General features: G+C 36.9%; 1 protein-coding gene across 3 annotated transcripts in view; it reads left to right on the top strand.

Moving 5' to 3' along the window:
• The window catches only part of MTTP (microsomal triglyceride transfer protein), a 55,043-nt gene extending 43,605 nt beyond the window's left edge, over window positions 1-11,438 (top strand). For all 3 annotated transcript variants that reach the window (XM_016223635.2, XM_016223633.2, XM_016223634.2), the window contains 3 exons: window positions 4,982-5,106; window positions 8,510-8,680; window positions 10,167-11,438. In XM_016223635.2, the coding sequence (XP_016079121.2) occupies window positions 4,982-5,106; window positions 8,510-8,680; window positions 10,167-10,344 (474 nt within the window). In that variant the 3' untranslated portion in view covers window positions 10,345-11,438. The remainder of the gene's footprint in view (window positions 1-4,981; window positions 5,107-8,509; window positions 8,681-10,166) is intronic.
• Window positions 11,439-16,333: the final 4,895 nt, after the last annotated feature.

Genomic DNA, 16,333 nt, shown 5'->3' with positions numbered 1-16,333 from the left:
TATTTATTATAAAGGCAGGAGCTAAACCACATGGCTTCATAAATTAACTGATGACATTTGTCATGACAACAGTTATCAAAAATCCATATAGTATATCGTTTTGACCCTGCCAGATTAGTAGAGGCACCACCAATCATTGACACCAATCACATTTCATGGAGACTTTTTGCCCCAAACTCTCATGTTCACAGAATCATACAAAGATCTAACCATTTATTAGTAGAGAATAAGAGAACTTTAATTCACTTGAACTGCATTCTTCAGAATGGTTTTCAATTTTCCTCACCCCCAAATCTTACATTACTGTGATGAGGAATGACAATACTCTCTTCTGTGCAGTAAGACTTAGGTGACCAAGATACTATGATCAGGTGTGGTCTGCCTCAGTGAATTTTCTGGAAAACAGAAGAGGGTTAATCTGAATAGCCTTTGAGTTCAAATGCTTGATGCTTAAAAATAAAATAAATTTTTATTGGCTTGACTTATTTCCAGCCTTACTAATCATAGCAATGTAAAAAATGGGATATTTGTTAAATAAGGATACTATAGGAAATCCTTAAAGTGATCACTTACTACTCTCATACTTATGATATGAGGAGATTGGATTAAAATGTACAGACTATAAGACTTGCTTGGGAAGTTTGCTTTTGTGGTTTAGTAAATTCATGAGTAATAACCTAGATTTGAAATTTGCCCCTATTAGTTACTTTCTGTGTGCTCTTGGGCAGGTACTTAATAGCTTTAAACCAAGATTTCCTACTAATAAAGTAAGGCATTTGGAACAGATGATCCAAAGTTCTTACCAGCTTTTTTCTTTGCCAGATAATTTGAGGATTCTGATTTGTTGGTTCTGGTTATGGAATCACAGATTTTAAGACCCGGGAGAGACCTTGAATATCAGATTTTACTAAAACTACTTTAAAACATCATAGGTTAAAACTAAATGTTAATTTTCTATATTATTGCTCATAACAGTTCAGGATTGCTATTGTATATAACAAAAAATAATAATTTAGGATAGTATAGCCAAATAGTTTTATTTTTATCATGTAACAAATATTTAGAAGTAGAAATTCAGTAGGTAATGTGTTAATATAGAAATTCTAAGTTATTGTCAGGATCCAGGCTCTGTTTCCCTCAGCTCAGCCATTGTTACTTGTGGCTTTTAACTTCAGTCTTGTCACCTCATGATTATCAGATGGCTGCTGCCCTGCTAGCACTACTACCTCAATCCAAGAAGGAAGAAGAGAAGGGGAAAGGGGCAATAGAGTCTGACTCTTTTTCAGGAACTTTCCTGGAAGCCCTATCTATTCCTACAAAAGCTAAGTATCTACAAAAGGAAGCCCTTTTGTTATTGACCAAAAGTATATCATGTGGATGTCTCTAGCTGCAAGATAAACTGGTAATTACAGTTTTTCAGTGGTTTAATAGACACTCTGGACAAAAGTGTGCTTCTGTTAATATGAGTGTAAAGAAGGAAAACCAGCAGAGCTTCTCACATCCCTTAATCCTCAAGGTCACACGTGAAAAAACAATTCTCATCTTATGTCAGAATTATACACTGTACATTTCCTTTGCAGTATTACCTCTGGGAGATTCATTCTTAATGAAAGAATCTCTGAAGAAGGTGTAAGAGTGCTGAGGATGTAGTTTATATTTTAAGACACAGAAATAATAATAGTTCAATACCATCTCTGTGTTCTCAGCTACCCAGCAACAATGCCTAATGGTCTAAATCCAGATAATAAAACTTGATGTAAACATAAGTAGTAATCTAGATCAAGGTTGGCAAACTTTTTACGTAAAGGACAGAAAGTAAATATTTTAAGCTTTGTGGACACGTGGTCTCTGTTGTAACCACTCAGCTCTGCCATTGTAGAGTGAAAATAGCTATCAGTGATATATTAACAAATGAGTGTGGCAGAGTTCCAAAAACTTTTATTTACAAAAAGCCAGTGGACCAAATTTGCCTGCAGGCCATAGTTCGCCAACTCTTGATCTAGATTATTTTATAAGGTTTAGGGCATCTAAGGCATATTCTAAGAGAAAGATCATCCCCAAGCTATTAAACCTAACCCAATGTCTATATATTTTAGATCGGAGTATTTGGCAGACTGTGGTTATTATACAAATAAACTATTTGTGACTCCCAGCTCTGCAAGGCACCCAGTAATGTCATCGCAGCTTCAGAGGCACATACCACTTTAGGTCAAGTGCTGACATTGAAGGAAATTTTGGCAGTGAGTGGCCTGTCACAGCCACCAGGGAAGATGGAATTACTCTGTGCTCACTCTCTGTTTTCAGCTAATTGAATTACCTTCAGAGAAGGATATCTGATAAAGTCAGCTTAATGGGGGGTGGAGAGGACCCTCTTTAGTTAGCAAAGAACATATTTTCCTGAATGGAAGCAGTAAAATAAATTGTGAAAATATCAGTGTTTGAGCTATAAAAAAAACCCTTTGGGACCAAAATTAAAAGATCAAGGGTGTCACATTAGCTACAAACACAAAGCTTCAGTATCTTATTCCTCTAGTTCATAGGCAAAAATTTAAATAAATATGCACTCTGGGACAAACAAGGACATAAACCTATGCTCTAACATTTTTGGAGTATTTCTCACAACAGACTTCCTTGCACACCAGGAGACAAGACAATTATGATTTTGTGATAGCCATCACGGGAGTAGAATAGACTCCCCAACTAGAGACAGTCAACGTGCTCATTCTGGCTCCACATGTAGCCTCAAAGCCTGATTTTTCTTTTCAATCCTTAGATATAATGCCTACCATGGAAGATTAGTATGGGAATTACATGAGATGTCAAATGTAGAGGTATTAGGACATGGTGCTTAAAAATTGTTAATTCCACTTATTTTATACCCCTCAAAAATGAGAACCACTGTACTATGTGATTTAGTACCTTTCATGAAATAAAGAGTGGTTTGTCCTTCTATAGGGGTCAGTGGTATGTCCTTCTATGGGGTCCAAGAAAATTCCTCTGTGACTGCACATGAGTTCTTCCATGATCCCTTTACATGAGAGAAATGGAGCCTTCCCAAAGAGCCAAGGCACTCCTCAAAATCCACATTGCAATGGAAATGTTCTCTCCCCACAAAAGGCACATTGTCTAATCACTGTGAAATGTTCTTTTCCATGGCACTTGGTGTGTTTTGATATCTACCTAATGTATGGTCAGTAGGAAAGCCAAAGTCCACATCACAGACCTCTGCTGGGTTGGGTGGACTAACAAGATGGTAATTTTTCAAATTGATAACCAAGAAGAAAATAGAAAGAAATACTTCTGAAGCAGGGCACACAGTAGGGTTCATTTAGGAACAAACAATTACAATGCAAATGCAGAACTCTGATATTTTGGTTCAGCAGTTCATAGGCATAGGTTCAACTTAGGACATAATTATTGTGGTTTTATCAGGGTAATTTCTGTTCCTTTATATTAGTGTTTTTAGCTCTATGTTGAGAATATCATTCTTTCGTCTAAGTGTCTTTCAGACTAAAGGTAGCTTCATGCCACAACCAGGAGTTTTTAGTATACCTGGTTGTAAACCAAGTCCTTTCACTGATATTCCCTGACACATTTTTTGGAAAGTGGAGGTAATTCAGGGAGATCAACAGGATCCTTTCTAGAAAGCAAAATTATGTAATTTATAGTTGGTGGAAACACAGCTTGTTTGATCTCAGTAGGGCAATGACATAAAGTTGGTCATGCTGCCAGTTGCCATAAACCTAAGATTTTTTTTTTTTTAAACATATCTTTATTGATTTCAGAGAGAGGAAAGGAGGGGGAGAAAGAGAGATAGAAACATCAATGATGAGAGAGTCACTGATTGGCTGCCCAGCCCGCAACCCGGGCATGTGCCCTGACCAGGAATTGAACCCCGATTGCCTGGATCCTAGGTTGATGCTCAACCGCTGAGCCACACCCAGCTGGGCAAACCTAAGATCTTTGAAGGAATATCAAAATTAAGGATACTGAACCTTTTCCCCCAAACCATTATTTCCAACACTGTCCCCAGGCAATCTGATTCCAATCCAGCTGAAGACGTTTTCAGCCAACATCACCAGAGCTAATGTAAACAGGAACTGCAAGACTTAAAGGCTAAATGCTGGCACAAACAGGACAAAACAATGAATTTTAGACAACTATAAAATCACTTAGGAGGGACTATGTTTGTCAGTGAGTACTGTCCCTCTGGAATATGCTGTTGAGTTCATGTTGGACTCAACATGTTAATTTGATGCCATTCAAAAATGTCAAACAACAGGATATTAAGGCTTAGTTTAATTGCCTTCCCTTCCTTCCCAGCTTGATCTAGGCAATTCCTGAAACTTTAATATTGTACTGGCAGTTTTTGTCATGCTTCTCAAATTTGCCAGCAGGATGCAGTTGTCTATATTTTACACAACATATAACTAGAAAAGTGGTAAATGACTTAAAGAGATTATCTAGCCCAACCCCTTACCCCCCCATCCCCCAAAGCCACAGCTGGATTCCTGATGGAGATGCCTTCGTTTTCCCTAATCTAGTGGTTCTCAAGTTTGAATGAATCAGAATCACATGAGGACTTATTACAACATAGATTGCAGGGCCCCACCCTCAAAGTTTCTAATTAAGTAGGTATGGAACTTGCATTTCTAACAAGTTTCTGGGATGCTGATGTTATTTGTCAGGAGATCACACTTTGAAAACTATTTCCCCTCCCAAATTGAGGCAGTGATTGAAAGAAAACACCCTTGTTAATTGTCACTTCCCTTTTCTAGTATTTTAATTGACTACATAATTTAGCAAAGCAATAATCTACTTCTGGTGATCAGAATAGAATGTGTTTCCAAGCTTAGAGAAATACTCCAACATTAACACAGTTCAAATGGTATTATCTACAACAAGAGATTGAATGTGCCTTTGGAAAGGAGTTGGCTAAATTGTGATTATTATCACTATTATTATATATCTTTGCTTCTAGGAGCTTCAACTGCAATCTGGACTGAAGGCCAATATAGACATCCAGGGTGGTCTAGCCATTGATATTTCGGGTGCAATGGAGTTTAGTCTGTGGTACCGTGAGTCAAAAACCCGAGTGAAAAATCTGTAAGTATATGTATAATACTCTATGGAAAGAACTTCAGAAATTAGTTTTTGGAATTGTTTAACCTTCTGACTTTTCAAGAATCTATACTTTCTTTTCCCCACTCTTATTTATTTATTTATTTATTTATTTATTTATTTATTTATTTATTTATTGGGGTTACGTTGGTTAATAAAATTATGTAGGTTTCAGGTGTACAGTTCTATAATGCATCATCTGTATATTGTGTTGTGTGTTCACCATCTCAAGTCAACACACATTTACCCCCCTTTACCCTCTTCTAAATTCCCCCGTTCCCCTTCCCTCTAGTAATCAGCATACTGTTGTCTGTGTCTATGAGTTGTTGTTGGTTTGTTGTTTTTTTGCGTAATCCCTTCACCGTTTTCACCTAGCCCCACCACTTCTCTCTCCTCTGACAGCTCTCAGTCTGTTCTCTAGTTATGAGTCTGTTTCTGTTTTGTTTGCTAGTTTATTTTGTTCATTACATTTCACAAATGAGTGAAGTTATATGGTGCCGATCTTTCTCTGACTGGCTTACTTTACTTAGTATAATGTTCTCCAAGTCCATCCAGCTGTCACAAAGGGTAAGGTTTTCTTCTTTTTTATGGCTGGGTAGTGTTCCATTGTGTAAATGTACCACAGCTTTTTTATCCACTCCTCTACTGATGGGCACTTGGGCTGCTTTCAAGGGGACCACACTTGAAAACTATTTGTCCTCTTGGCTATTGTAAATAACACTGCAATAAATATAGGGTTGCATATATTCTTTCAAATTAGTGTTTCAGGTTTCTTCAGATATATTCCCAGAAATGGAATCGCTGGGTCATAAGGCAGCTCCATTTTTAATTTTTTGACGTAACTCCATATTGCTTTCCACAGTGGCTACATCAGTCTGCATTCCCTCCAGCAGTACACTAAAGTTCCCTTTTCTCCATACCCTCACCAACCCTTATTTATTGATTTATTGATGGCAGCCATTCTGACAGGTGTGAGGTGATATCTCATTGTGGTTTTAATTTGCATCTCCCTGATGATTATTTGACGTTGAGCATCTTTTCATATGTCTCTTGGCCATCTGTATGTCCTCTTTGGAGAAATGTATATTCAGGTTCTTTGCCCATTTTTAATTGGATTGTTTGTTTTTCTGGTGTTGAGTTATATAAGTTCTTTACAAATTTTGGATATTAACCCTTTATCAGATGTATCATTGACGAATATGTTATCCATTTGGTGGGTTGTCTTTTCATTTTGTTGATGGTTTTCTTTGCTGTGAAAAAAACATTGTAGTTGGATGTAGTCCTGTTTATTTATCAAAATCTATACCTTCTATTTGTAATCATTAAATCATAGAGTAGGAAGTAACCATGGGAAGTAATTCTTTTCATAGCTTCTTATGCACAGGTCAGTACCTAATACAACTCAGCCAAGAATCTTGATTTTTAAAGACATCCATAGACAGCATGCCCAGTGGATGAGAGGTTCATCTTCTCTTGGTATTCCACTTCAATAGCTGACAATGCTCTTAGGAAATTTTTCTCTAAGGCAAACTGTTTTAGTTTATCCCTCTACTTGGGATTTCACATCTTTTCTCTTTTGCTGTCTTCAGTGGAGAAAAATTTTAAAAAGGTCACTTTTATGCAGAATCTAACTATTAAACACTTAGTCCTTAAGTTTTCTGTTACTGTTCATTTTTCTAAACAAAATGTTCTCAGCTCCTTTAGTTTTTCTAATCTACCTGTCAGATTAAATGAAAATGTTTTATTTTTATTTTGATTATTTTAAATTTATCTTTATTGTTGAAAGTATTACTGATGTCCTCTTTTTCCCCCAACGACCCCTTTACCCCACCTGCCTCCCAGCCCACCCCCTACCCCCCACCCCTGGCCTTCACCACACTATTATCTGTGTCCATGGGTTATGCATATATGCATATAAGTTCTTTGGTTAATCTCTTCCCACCCACCCACCCAAAATGTTTTATTTTGAACATAAAACAGTGTCTCTGAGCCAGTGTAATAATCAAAAGAATTATTCTGTTTTTTATAACATTGAAGGGAAGGAAGTTGAAATGCAATTGATTTTTTAAATATATATTTAAAAAATGGTGAGGCATAAGTGAGATAGGAGTGATAAAGTTAAATTTTTTGGTTTATTTTGAACTACAGATGAAGGAATTGAGAACAATTAAAAGGTGGCACATTTGTGGCCTACAGTGTTACTAAAAGGAAGCAAAGAATGGGAAGTAGAGCAGGCCATCAGAGGGATCAGCAATATAGTTTAGGGCTTCCCATTGAATCAGTCATCTGTTTCCCCTTTCTGAAGTATTTCTAGATAGAAGTTTCCCCAAATTACACTGAACTGAATTTTTTGCAGAAAGAAATCAATAGCAACAACAACAAATTTGGATTTTTAAAAAGGACACTGTAACCCTAAGAACCTATCAGTATCCATGTTCCAGCCAATCTGTCTTCAGTTTTTCATTTAAAAAGTACCTCTTAAGCCTTTGTTGAGTGTAAGATATTAGAAGGTACAGTGAGGTTCAGGGATTTAAATGGAACACCTCTGACCTACTTTTACGCTGACAGCAGCGGCAGCCGGTGTGCTTTTAAGGTGCACAGCGAAAAAGAGTGCCTCCATCAGAAAAGCGTGGACACACAACTCTGATTTAATTGTGGGAGTAACTTCCCACAAGATCACTGAAAGTATACGATTAAATAGTGTTCCTAGAGGTAAGCCTTCTACTGAGATTGTTTTTCCTCTTCATTTTCATCCAAGCCACTCTCCCTAGACAATCCAATGTGTCTATCTAGTCCTCTGGGTGTTTGTTGGTGAACCCACCGTATCTGTCATTCCTGGGCCACCCATTGAACATGCCCCAGTATAGGAATGGTTTTTGTGACACAACATTTTTTCAAATAGATGTCTCTCTCTAGAGACCCTTTGGAGAAAGTAATAAAATGGAATTGAAATAGCTACATAGAAGCCAACAGAGAAACCAAGAAAGTAAGAAAATTGTTTTAAACATCAGCTGCCTTCTTGCTGAGCTGAGATAATTCTTGTATTTCCAACTTCCTGACAAGACCAGGTTCCAGGCATATTTTCATCTTGTCCCTTGGCACACCCATACCAAACAGTAGTAGCTGATAGACATTTCATTCCCACATCTAGAATTGAAGGCTGGGGAAGGATTCAGGGGAAGAGCAAACCTTAACTGCTCAATCCCTGGGACCAACCGGGCCCTGGTTATCAACAGAATCCTAAGCACATCTAGATTACGTATTAGCTCCCTAAGTGGTTCCTTACAGTCCTCAGCATCATATGTTCAGATCCTGTGAAATTACAGCTGTTAGTCCAGCTTAGTTAAATGTGATGTTAATAGGTTTCTTTTCTCCCCCAAATCTTTAGGTTGGCTGTGGTAATATCTGGTGACATCACTGTGGACTCCTCTTTTGTGAAAGCTGGCCTGGAAATCAGTGCAGAAACAGAAGCCAGCATGGAGTTTATCTCCACGGTACAGTTTTCTCAGTACCCATTCTTAGTCTGCCTGCAGATGGACAAGGCCGAGGCTCCATTCAGGTAAGAAGCAGTGCTTGGGGAATGTTCCAAGGCCACCCCCAGTTCACCAGGAACTCACACCCAGTTTTGAACATTCAGTTTCAGAAATTAAAAGAAAATGGTAAAAATCCAGTGAAATGAATTATCTTTAAATTAGTAACAGAATTATTGATAAGGCTAAAAATTAAGTCAGTTCCTAGGATACCAATAAACTGTAATTACTAGTAGTTCATTTGATTCAGGAGATACCATATTCTACTCAGAAATAATTTATCAAGAAAACAAAGGGATTTGATTTACTCTAAGAGTTGCCCTGTAGTTTCAGCAAAAATACTGGATGCATATTTACTATCAGCTATCTTCACAGTTGTCTCCTGGACAGAGAGTTCAAAACAAAACATCTAATCATTTACCATGTTTTAGGAGCCCAAATGAGTTCACAGTATATAGGTAATCTATTCAATAGCAACTTGACTGTGTTTTGGCTAAAGCTTGAGAGTTTGAGATTTTGAATTCCTTTTTAATGTTTGTCAGTAGAATTTTTAGTGTCTCAAAAACCGAATTTATAATTGTCCATGTAACTTTCCCAGCACCTCTCCCACTCTAGAGATTCTCATTTACACTGGGTCCTTTGAATCTTGTAACCATATTTATAACAATACTATCATGTGGAAGTAGCATGCTTTTGGTCTAGGGTAATACTGTGAGTTGTAGAGGTTTCCTTGACACACACTATTAACCATGAAAGCAATTTGTATGCTTAAAACAGCAAGCCATATCTTCCACCATCTCCTTTGATAAGTAGGCTAGAATTGAGAACCTTATTTATATTCCTGGCATTTCATGATCCATATAAAAATGCATAAATGATATAAGTATAAATATGGGTTGGTTATATTTTTGTAGAATAAAATATAGTGGATTATAGTCAGAATATTAAACTGTTGCTAATGTATACTCACTTATGTGTACAATAAATCTCCATTAATGCATTAAAAAATATCAACCTTCCAATGGGTAAAATGCAGTAACCACCAATCCAGGCACAGGGCTAACTGGTTTGGTTCCACATTTCATCTTGGCCACAGCTTTGGGAATGTTTACCTGTCAGCGTTCTCATCTTAAATCCAGTTAAACTTGCTACTTCCTCAAAAGAGAACTGAGCCCAAGGTGGGGCTCCTGGAATGCGGGGAGTGAGACATAGCAAGGTTTGCAAAGCTTAACAGCATCTCCAAAGAGCTGAGCGGAATTTAGTACTCCATTCCAGAAAAATGTCTGGCAGACTCCAGTATTCCAAGCATTTGAACTGTATCTGGTTGTGTAAAAAGAAAGGAGAAGAAAAAAAATCACCCATTCATGGGAATGGAAGCGGGTAGTCTTTGGCACTCAGATCCTTTCTCAAATTGCTTTGAAACAAAAACTTCAGGTGGACACTCATAGCTTGGCTCTTACAGGCTTGAGGTGACTTTAATATGTGTGTAATTTTGTTGTTTTTGTTGTTATGCAGGCAATTTGAGACAAAGTATGAAAGGCTGTCCACAGGCAGAGGATACGTCATGAGGAAAAGAAAAGAAAGGCTAGTACCAGGATCTGAATTTCCTCTCCACCCAGAGAACGCTGAGATGTGTAAGGTGGTGTTTCCCCCTCAGCCTGAGAGTGCTTCCAGCGGTGGTGGCTGGTTTTGAAACTGATTGATGTTTCACTTGAATTCATTTCCCCAGGAGGGATACAATGTGACATGCCTAAACTTGCTCTCTGAGAGCACAGTGTTTACATATTTACCTGTATTTAAGATTTTTGTAAAAACCTATGAAAAACCTCAAATGATCAAATTTGGGCCTATTCACTCTGCTAACCACAGTGTCAATTTTGAGCCAAAATGTGTGATACTTTTATCAAATCCTATTTGATATAGTGAAAATTGTTCTTACCTAAAAAGAAACTATTGTTTATTAAAATAAAAACACACACACACAGAGAAGATCCCAATTTTGTTTCAGTAATTTTCAGTGTGTACATAGCCCTTGATGGTACCTGAAACATGGATTGTTTCTACCAAACATATTCCCCGATCAGGAAAAAACAGACCTTTTTCATGGGGGTGGGGGTGGAGGGTTTAGGGGGGCAAGACTTTTTGAATACTTTTTTCAGCCAGCTTCATGAATTAATATTTATCTGTTCTGTTAGTTTTACTGAGCATTTAGGGAGAAGGCACATATTAAAATACCATCTCATCTTTCTGCTGACCATGTAGTCAGTCCTCTGCCTTCTGCCCTGCAAAAATGTTGGACTTAGCACATAAGAATTAGAAATATTAATTTCAGAAACTCCATTTGATTTTTTTGTGTGCTCTGTCTCTTTGAGACTGTAATGTGGTACACTGGCTTTCATAAGGGACCTTTTCATATAGTCATCATTTTATCTTTCATTCAGTTGTTTTTTGGTGAAAGTTCCAGTCTGTTTGACTACATTCTGTGCAAAAGCCACAATGGCTGAGAGAATTTAATAGTGCTTTGAGAAACTGATGGATTTGACTTATAAATATAAAATCAAGAGAAGATTTTTACTTGTACAAATTAAAAGAGGCATGTTAAACATTTTAAAATATTTATTAATGAAACACATGTTTATAGTAATAAACCCAAAAGAGATAACAGATGTTCATTTGTCCATTAAATATACACAAATGCACACGCACACACACATGGAAGTTTATGTAGTCCATCACTGACTGTAAATTTGAAATGATGTGTGATGAAATAAATATGTGGAACTCCTATTGAATTCCTTTGGTCTTCTGTTACTTCAAACCCCATATTGCTCTGTTCTTGCTAATTTCTGAGCCCAGACACATACAAGAGTAGCCTTTGCAGCCGTATAGAACAGGCCAGACTCTAAAGGGAGGTCAGAGCCCTTTGGAAAATGGGCTACTGAAAATAATAGCAGTCAGAACCTCTTGAGGCCCTATAATGTTGAAAACAAGCTATAAGCCCAGTTTTCTTTTCTTTTCTTTTTTTCCTCTTTTTTTTTTTATTGTTCAAAATATTACACATGTTTCCTTTTCTCTGCATTGACCCCTGCTACCCAGCACCCACCACCCTCCCCAGTCCTTCTCCCCACCATTGTCTTTGTCCTTGGATTGTGCATATATGCATATAAATTCTTTGGTTAATCTCTCCCCACCCACCCATCCACCCCCACCTTCCCTCTTAGATTCGTCAGTCTGATCCATGCTTCCATGTCACTGCATCTGTTTTGTTCATGTTTATTAAGTTCTTTAGATTCCACATATAAGTGAGATCATATGATATTTGTCTTTCTCTGCCTGGCTTATTTCGCTTAGCATAATATTCTCCAGGTCCATCCACACTGTCCCAAAGGGTAGGAGATCCTTTTTCTTTATGACTGCATAGTATTCCATGGTGTAAATGTCCCACAGCTTTTTTATCCACTCAGCTACTGATGGGCACTTGGGCTGTTTCCAGATCTTAGCTATTGTAAATTGCACTGCTATGAACATAAGGGTGCATATATTCTTTCTGATTAGTGTTTCAGGATTCTTAGGATACATTCCTAGAAGTGGGATCACTGGGTCAAAAGGCAGCTCCATTTTTAATTTTTTGAGGAACCTCCACACTGTTTCCCATAGTGGCTGCACCAGTCTGCATTCCCACCAGCAGTGTACTAGGGTTCCCCTTTCTCCACACCCTCGCCAGCACATGTCGTTTGTTGATTTGTTGATGGTGCCATTCTGACAGGTATGAAGTGATACCTCATTGTGGTTTTAATTTGCATTTCTCTGATGATTAGTGATGTTGAGCATTTTTTCATGTGTCTCTTGGCCATCTGTATGTCCTCTTTGGAGAAGTGTCTATTCAGGTCCTTTGCCCATTTTTTAATTGGATTGTTTGTCTTCCTCTTGTTGAGTTGTATGAGTTCTTCTCTCCGTGCAGTACTTAGTGCCCATGACAAGTTGCTCCTTGCTTTTCTGAACCTAACACCTTTAAAATTTTTTTTAATGCTATACTTATTTAGTGTTCATTATAGGCCAGGTGTTTTAAAGGATGTTACTAAGCAATTTTATTAGTAATTAATAAAAATGAAAATAAATTAAAAATTAGTTATTTTATAATTTTATTTACTTAGTACTAAATACATTTAATAAAAAGGATTTTATTAAATAATTCTCACAACAATGGTATTTAACAGGTAGCATTATTATTTTCATGTTATAAATCAGCGCTGTGCATAGGAATGTAATGTGAGCCACATGGGTAATTTTAAATATCTAGTAGCTATAGTTATAAAAATAAACAGAAACAAGTGAATTAAACTTTAATAATATATTTTTTAATTAAGTTATCCAAAATACTACCATATCATGTAATGAATGTAAAATTATTAATGGGATATTTTATTTTGGTGGGGGAGGATCGGGCCTTTGAAATATGATATATATTTTGCACATCTAGCACCTACCAGTTAGGATTAGCCACATTTCAAGTGTTGAATAGCCATATGTGGCTAGTGGTTACTAAACTAGAAAGCACAATTATAGATAGAGAAACTGGGGTACAGAAGACATTTAACTTACTCCACAGAAGACATTTTCTCAACTAGGAAGTGATAAAACTGGAATTCAAATCTGTTATCTGGGGAAACAGGTTCTTCAGTGGTGTCATGGGAAAAGAATTTCAGGGACACTCACTAGGAGGATTTTAAGCGATAGTGGCAAGATTTATCAGAGCAAAAAGCGATAGTACACTCTCAGAGAGGCAGAGAGCAGGCCGGCTAAGGGGCAGCACATGCCCTGAGGTCCTTGCCAAGCTTCCTATATTTCCTTGGCTTTGGGAAAGAGCAGGCTTGCTTTCAAACTATCCATTCTCTTTTCTGGGTTTCCCAGGGCCTGTGCCCTTCCCCTATCTGATCTTTACTCCAGATTTTCCCAGGCTTTGCCTTCCCCCATCTTATGGTCCCCATTTTGGCTCCTCCTGTGCATGACAATAGTTGTGCTTCATCATTTGGCTCCTACCTCCCATGTGCTCAGTAAAAGGAATCCGCCTCTCTGTTTTCCCCTCCGCCCCACCCACAGAATGATGCTGGTTACCCCTCAGGGTGACTGTGAAGTTCACTTTCTTCTCGTTTGTTAATTATCTAAGTAACTGCCTACTTTAACAACCCCAGAAACTGCTTTCTGAATCTACTATTCTGTATTTTCCAGATCGTTTTGGTTTTAAAATTTTGTGGATAAAAGAATGCAGGCAGTAGTTATGAAAATGACAGACATGGGAAAGCAGCTATAAAGCTGTAAGCTATAATACAAATTTCTAAGAGTCATTGCCCTTTTTCTGTGATTCTTGTGTGTCTTTCTCTGGTAGTATGAGAAGACCTTGTCCACCTGTAGACCTCTCTTTTTTTCTTTGTCAAGTGTCCCTTCCTCCCTACATTCCTGGAGGCAGGTCTGAATGTGCAATAATAAATGTGCATTTTTTGTATAGTGGCTTTATTGAGATATAATTCACATATCACACATATCATATATTTCACCCATTTATAGCATAGAATCCAATTTTATATATAAATATAGTACATACATTTACAAAGTTGTACAAGTATCATTTCAATTATTTGGAACATTTTCGTCATTATAAAAAGAAATCCATACCCTTTAGCTACTATCCCCAATCTCATCTCCCAGCCTGAGGCAATCACTAAGCTACTTGCTATCTCCGTATATTTATTCATATAAATGGAATCATTTAATACGTGGTCTTTTGTGACTTACTTTTTTCTTTTAGCATTATGTTTTAAGGTTCATCCATGTTGAAACATGTATCAGTACTTCTTTTTTTCCATGGTTGAATAATATCCCATTACATAGATGGCCCATTCATCAGTTGACAGACATTTGGGTGCTTTCACCTTTGGCTATTATGAATAATTCTGCTATGATCTTTTGTGTATAAATTCTTGAGTGGGTATAATTTTCAATTCTCTTGGGGATATACCTAAGAGTAGAATTGCTGGTCAAATGGTGACTCTATGTTTAACTCTTCAAGAATTGCCAGATTGTTTTCCAAAGTCACTATACCGCTTTGCATTCCCACAAGCAGAGTATGACGGCTCTAATATTTCTACATTTTCTACAACACTTGTAATTACCTTTCTTTATGACTATAGCCAGTCTAGTGAACGTGGAGTGCTACTTTCATTATGGTGTGCGTTGCATTTCCCTAATCACTAGTAATGCTGAGTATCTTTCAAAGAACTTATTAGCCTTTGCATGTTATTGCATCTTCTTTATCTGTTTATTCAGATCCTTTGCCCTTTTAAAAATCAGATTATTTTTCTTTTTATTAATGATTTGTAAGAATTCTTTATATGTTTTAGGTATAAACCCCTTATCAGATACATGATTTGCAAATATTTTATCCCATTCTGTGAGATATCTTTTAACCTTCTTGATAGTGTCCTTTGAAGCACAATAGTTTTTAATTTGGGCAAAATCCAATGTATCTATTTTTTCTTTTGTTGTTTGTACTTTTGCTGATATCTAAGAAGCCATTGCAAATCCAAGGACACACAAAAATTTACCCTTATATTTATCCAAAGAGCTTTAGCTTTAAATTTATGTATTTGATACACTTTGAATTAATTTTGTATATTGTATGCAGTAGGGGTCTCAAATTTATTACTTTGTACGTGAATATCTGACTGTTCCAGTAGCATTTGTTGAAAGATGATTCTTTCCCCATTAAGTTATTTTGGCACCCTATTGAAAATCAAATGACTATAAATGCGAAGATTCATTTCTGAATGACCAGTTTTATTCCATTAATCTATATGTCTATCTTTATGCTACTACCACACTGTATTAATTACTGTTGTTTTGTAATAAGTTTTGAAATTGGGAAGTGTGAATCTACCTTTTTCCCCCCTCCCAAGATTATTTTGGTTATTCTGAGTCCCTTGAGTTTTCTTGTAAATTTCAGGATTAGTTTATCATTTTCTACAAAGCCACCTGGGATTCCAATAGGTATTGCATTGAACCTGTGCATCAGTATTAGGAATATTGCCATTTTAATATTAAGTCTCCTGATCCATAAACATGGGGCATCTTTCCACTTACTTAAATCTTCTTTACTTTCTTTCAATAATATTTTGTAATTTTCAGGTAAAAGTTTTGCACTTCTTTTTAAAAACTTATTCCAAGTGTTTCATTATGTTTGATGTTATTATAAATGAAGCTGTTCTCTTATTTTCATTTTTGGACTGTTCATTGTTGCAAGTGTATAGAAATATAATTGATTTTTGTATATTGATCAAGGATCCTGCAACCCTACTGAACTCATTTAATAGTGCTAATATCTTTTGGTAGATTCCTTAGGACTTTCTGTATAAACAATCATGTCACCCATAAACAGAGTTGTTTTACTTCTTCCTTTCCAATCTGAATGTATTTAATTTCATTTTATTGCTTAACTCCCTGGCTAGAACCTCTAGGACAATGTTCAGGAGGAGTGGTGAGAGTGGACTTAGCAAAGATAATGATGCTGGTGAAGATGGCGGTGAGGGTGATAGCAGTAATGGACAGTAATGACCACAGAACAAGAAAGGAAGGCTCAGATCATTTTTCCTTGGTTCTAGTTTTATTTTCACTAAGTAGCACACTTG

Source organism: Miniopterus natalensis, chromosome 1, assembly GCF_054644295.1.
Source record: "Miniopterus natalensis isolate mMinNat1 chromosome 1, mMinNat1.hap1, whole genome shotgun sequence".
Classification (NCBI taxonomy): domain Eukaryota; kingdom Metazoa; phylum Chordata; class Mammalia; order Chiroptera; family Miniopteridae; genus Miniopterus; species Miniopterus natalensis.
The sequence above is the reverse complement of the archived record's forward strand: the minus strand, read 5'-3'. Positions and strand labels throughout refer to the sequence as shown.